We start from the raw sequence: 5,352 nt of genomic DNA, 5'->3' as shown, positions 1-5,352 counted from the left end.
CGGCCCCAGGGCTGAGCCGTCCCCTGTGCCCGCAGCCCCCACGGTGCTGGTGGACGTGCAGGAGACCGAGCCGGTGATGCAGGAGGAGATCTTCGGCCCCATCCTGCCCATCGTGAACGTGAGGAGCCTGGACGAGGCCATCGACTTCATCAACCGTCGGGAGAAGCCCCTGGCCCTGTATGCCTTCTCCAACAGCAATCAGGTGGGGTGGGGGGGACTCAGGTAGAGCTGAGTGGGGGCTGGACAGAGGTGAGGGCAGGGGCACCTGGATGGTTAGGTGGTGACAGCAGAAGGGGAGGTGGGTCCAGGACTGGAACGGACCAAGAGCCCTGGAGGGAGGGTTTGGGGTCCTGCTTTTCTGGAACAGTCACAGGAATTCTGGATGGTGGCACTCTTGGGTCTGTCACTGTGATTTCTCCCTGGGGCAGACGGGCCTCCTCTCCTCCAACCTAAGCCACAGTCTCTTAGGCCATTAGTGGGCAGCTCCCCCCAGGGTCTTCTCCAGGGTTCAGTGTCCCTGCTCCATAAGCGCCCCCCTCTGTCTTCCTCATCATTGGCTGGTGGTCACGTGTCCCCTTCTGGTGCCTGGCTCATAGAAGGCACACACAGAATGGAGTGGAATGACTAGGGGAGAGCGAAGGACTAGAACATGCAGGGACACTGAACCCCAGCCCCCTGGCCTGCTCAGCCCCTGGGGGCATCCTGGGAGCCTCAAGGGCACAGGGCAGGCGTCCACAGCTCAGGACATACCCTCCTCTCTCACCCAGCTGTTATGAGATCCCTCGCAGATTGGACAGTGTGGTTTTCTTAAAAGATTTTATTTATTTATTTGAAGAGAGAGAGAGCATGAGCAAGGGGTAGGGGCAGAGGGAGAGGGAGAAGCAGACTCCCCGCTGAGCAGGGAGCGCCATGCAGGACTCGATGTAGGACTTGATCCCAGGACCCTGAGATCATGATCTGAGCCGAAGGCAAATGCTTAACTGACTGAGCCACCCAGGCGCCTGGGCAGTATGTTTTTAATAAACTTTTTATTTTGGAATAATTTTAGCTTTACAGAAGACAAAGATAGTCCAGGGAGTCCCAATATAACCCCCTACCAGTTTCCCCCATTTAAGGGCCCTTATGTTCGTCAAAACTAAGAGACGGTGGTTGGTCCATTACTGTTAACGACACTCCAAATTTGACTTGGATTTCACGCTTTTCTTTCAGCCCCAAGAGCCCAGATAGGGCCCCACATTGCATTTAGTTGTCATGGCTCTCCGGTCCGTGACTACCTCTCAGCTTGGGAGGTGCTGACCAGGTCCCTTGCAGCATGTCCCCAACCTCAGTGCTCTGCTATTTGTCTCATGAAAGAACACCACGGATGCGAGGGCTGGCCTCTGCCCTCCTATCAGGGGTTGAGAGCCACACATCACTGGTGAGGCCAAGGTCCTGTCTGCCAGGTGTCTCCACCACGAGACCTTCCTCTCCTTTGGGAGCAAGTGGCTCCGTGGAAGGAGTGTGATTGAGCGCCACCTGCTGAAGGGGGACACCTACTTACGTCCCCCAGAATCTGTAAGAAAGATTTGGCTCCTAAATCACTTCTATCAGCATGGACTGGTACGCATCTGCTTTATTCTCCGGCTTACAATGCAACACCACCTTGTGTTCTTCTCAGCTTGTCCCTCTTTGTGCATTGGGAGCTGCTGTGTCCCTCAGCAACCCCCCCCCCCCGTTTTGTTTTCCAGCCACTTCCTTTCAGGGTCCACGAGATGCTTCGGCTCATCCCGTGTTGCCCTTGCTCAGCCCTAGAGTCAGCCATTCCTCCAAGGAGCCTTGCTCTATCTGGATAATACTAACTGTAGAAACTTTGCAACCCGGGTTTTTCGGAAGGGAGCCATCTGGCATTGTGACTTCCGAGCTTTCCTGAATGCCCAGCACTGACTGGCCCGGGGGGACACAAAGTCACACCTACGACCCACGGCTGCCCCCGAGAAACACTGCGACCCTCCTGCTCCCTCTTCTGTCGCTGTTATTGCTGGCCTCCCCGTGATTTCTGAGCCCACTCACGGGGCGGTTCCCTCTTCCCACCATGCAGACAAGCCGTTAGTTCAGGATCACATGTCATAGCTAAATATAGCTGAGTTTTCTGGCAATGATATAGAGTGTTTACTAATCTTTTCCCCCTCTCATTCTTCCAATAAACCTAGAGGTTAAAGAGAAAAGGTCTTCTTTAAGTCAAGCAAGGGCCACATTCATGTTTCTAAAATGCAAATCTGGCTGCATCACCCCATCTAAAGGTCCTCCCTGTGCTGCACACCTGGGTCTCTGCACCTGCCCTTCACTCTGCCTGGGGGGCCCCCTTTCCCCTGAGAGGCAGCAGGCGCATCACATCCCTCCCCTGGGATGCTTCCCTGACTACCTGGCATTTCACCCTGAACTCTCCAGGCCCCCAGGCGACCGCTGGGCTTCCTGCCTCCCTCTTGGCCCCGTGTCTGTGTCCCCAGCACCCTGCACGGGCCACACTCGAGCAGCTGCTCAGGAAACACGTCCCGACTTGGGGGCTCGGTGCCAGGCTGCTACGCCACCACACCCCCCACCTGCAACACCAGCCCTGCAGCTCCCAGGGTGGCCAGACTTCCCGGGGCCCTGCAGGGGTGGCTGGCTGGCCTCCTGCTGCCTGGCCACAAGGCCTCATAGCTGCTCCCCTCCCCGCCCCCAGGTGGTCAAGCGAGTACTGGCCCAGACCAGCAGCGGGGGCTTCTGCGGGAATGACGGTTTCATGCACATGACCCTCGCCAGCCTGCCTTTCGGAGGAGTGGGTAGGTGCCCACAGAGCCCTGCCTTCTCTCGCTGTTCCTGGACTGAGGGCACCCCAACACCTCCATCCTGCAGAAACCTTCCAGACCTGTCCCTGCATGTACATATGGAGGTGGATCCACGGGGACACCATTTGGGTTTCTTGGCACCACTGTCGTCCCGGTCCCTGGGCCGTCACCCATTTTCTCACCAAAGGCACGGCTTCGAGTCTGCCCACCAGCTCACACGGGGCGGCCTCACGTGCTCCCTTTACTCCACGGGGAGGCTACGAACTGCCCCTTAAACCCTTCCTGTGTCCCCTCAGTCCAGCACTTGATGTGTCACACCCCGCCCCCCGGGAGACAGGGGCTGTTCCCGGCCCGGGGGAAGCCGGGGGAGTGGAGACCCCCGGCCCCAGCAGCCCCCATGACTGCTGCCAAGTCCTGGCCTCTGAGGCAGGAAACCTCGGGGCTGGTCCCAGTGAGCCCAATGGCTGTGTGATCTGGGGTAGCCAGGTCCCTCTCTGATCCTGTCGCCTCCTTAGCGGCATGGGAGAGCCAGACTGGCGCCTGTCCACACTAGGCACCTGAGCCAGGGTCCGGCAGGGCCTGGCAAATTGTCCGGGTGGGTCTGGATGCTCCCTGGGAGCAGCCGATGCCACACGGGTACATGGCAAGCTGAGAGCAGACGTGGAGGCTGTGTGGGCCCCCGGGACTGGGTCCCACTGCTGGCCCCTGTCCTGGAGCCCCAACGTAGCCCACCTGACTGCCCGTCTCCATCCCGGCCCCTCTACTCCAGGGAAGTGCGGCTGTCTGTCTGGGGGCAGATCCCATCCTGCTACTCCCCACAGGATTGAGCAAGGCCCTGACTCACAGCTTCCTGGGGCCTGGCCCTTCCTGGTCTGGCCATGGTGTCCTGCTCCCACCTCCTCTCCCTGCTTCCCTCCCTGCTGCCCCAGCCACACTGGGCCCGGCCAGGTCCCTGTGTGCCACAGGTCACCCACCTCCAAGGCTGAGTTGTCCCCAAGCCTGGGTCCCTCTTGCCCCCACCCACCCTCTTCCTCTGGTCAGCTCTAGATCCCTCAGGCCTCACTCCCTCCAGGAAGCCCTCCTTCCTTACCCCCAACTCCAGCCATTGTGGGTCCCCTGGAGAGGGGGGAGGGTCGGGAGGGTCAGAGGGAGAAGCAGACTCCCCGCCGAGCAGGGAGCCCGATGCGGGACTCGATCCTGGGACTCCAGGATCATGACCTGAGCCAAAGGCAGTCGCCCAACCAACGGAGCCACCCAGGCGCCCCGAGAATCCACACTCTTGACCTATCTTGCCCCAGCACCTGGTGTCTCCGACATTTACCGAGTTGTTGCTGGTGCCAGGCTCAGAGCTAAGCCCTTTACCTACATTGCCTCATGATTGGCCCATTTTACAGATGGGGAAACTGAGGTCCCACTGTGTGTGGCTGGCAGAGCCCAGGCGTGTCCAACACGCTCCCAGCTGGCCGCCACGAGGCTGACTGCCGTGTCCCATGCCACCATACAGGTGCCAGTGGGATGGGCAGCTACCACGGCAAGTTCTCCTTCGACACCTTCTCCCACCACCGTGCCTGCCTGCTGCGCTGGCCCGGGCTAGAGAAGATCTACTCTCTCCGCTACCCGCCCTACTCGCCTCGTAACCTGAGGATGCTGCTGGCGGCGATGGAGACCCGCAGCTGCAGCTGCACCCTGCTCTGAGCCTGGCTCACGCCTGTGAGTCTTCTGCCCCTGCCACCTGCGGCCAGTGCAGACGTGCCTCCAAGGAGGAAAAGACCACAGCCCAGACCAGTGCCTGCCCTCCTCCCCGCTGGGCCTTCTCTCTGCGAGCCCTCAGCCTCCTCCTCCCTCAGCTGCCCCCCAACTAGGACAGGCCAAGGCAAGGGAGCATGGGAAACAACGCGGTAACCCACTCCCCCACCCCCACACTAGCCACCCGAGTCCTGGGATAGGCCAGGAGATGTGGACACCTCTAAGCCACCCCCCCCTTCCCGTGGAGGATGCAGAAGGGGCCCTGGCATCTGGTCCAGGTCACACCGTGGACCTGCAGCGGCCTCGGCCCTGGGCAGAAATCCCTGCCCTCCCGGAGCTTGTTTCCCCAGCTGTACAGGGGAGGTGGTAACAATCAGCACCTCCAGAGATCACTGGGAGGATTCAGTTTTGGAGTTCAATAATAAATGAGCTGTCGATCCCAAGCTCCAGGCATCCTGTCTCCTCCTTTGGGTGGGGTCAGCCTGTCCCCTCTCAGGCCTCTCAGGAGTTCTGGGCACCTTCCTGTCCCCCCAGTGGCTGGCCCTGGGTGCCTTCCCTTCACCATGTCCCACACCAGACTCACCCTCTTCCCTGTCCTGCTCATCCTCCTGGGCCCTGATGCCATGGAATGGTCCCTCATCCACTCAGCCACCAAACTAAACCCCTGGGGCCCCCGGCTCAACACCCCGTTCTCACCTCCCAAGTCCCATCTTTGAGCAAGTCCTGATGGTCCTATAATGCTGCAGAACTTGCCAATCCACACACTGGTCACCATGCCCAGGGCCATTTGTCACCTCCC

General features: G+C 60.0%; 1 protein-coding gene across 1 annotated transcript; it reads left to right on the top strand.

The window, feature by feature from the left end:
* The first annotated feature begins 6 nt into the window (after positions 1-6).
* On the top strand, positions 7-4,996 carry LOC145718098 (aldehyde dehydrogenase family 3 member B1-like). The gene is made up of 3 exons (XM_081809542.1): positions 7-202; positions 2,702-2,801; positions 4,312-4,996. Exons 1-3 carry the CDS (start codon positions 77-79, stop codon positions 4,500-4,502), a joined length of 417 nt encoding a protein of 138 aa, XP_081665668.1. The 5' UTR covers positions 7-76; the 3' UTR covers positions 4,503-4,996.
* The last annotated feature ends 356 nt before the right edge of the window (positions 4,997-5,352 follow it).

The sequence above is a fragment of the Leptonychotes weddellii genome, unplaced genomic scaffold (assembly GCF_054177405.1).
Source record: "Leptonychotes weddellii isolate Sample4059 unplaced genomic scaffold, ASM5417740v2 HiC_scaffold_10797, whole genome shotgun sequence".
NCBI lineage: Eukaryota > Metazoa > Chordata > Mammalia > Carnivora > Phocidae > Leptonychotes > Leptonychotes weddellii.
This window is presented reverse-complemented; position numbering and strand designations above follow the sequence as displayed.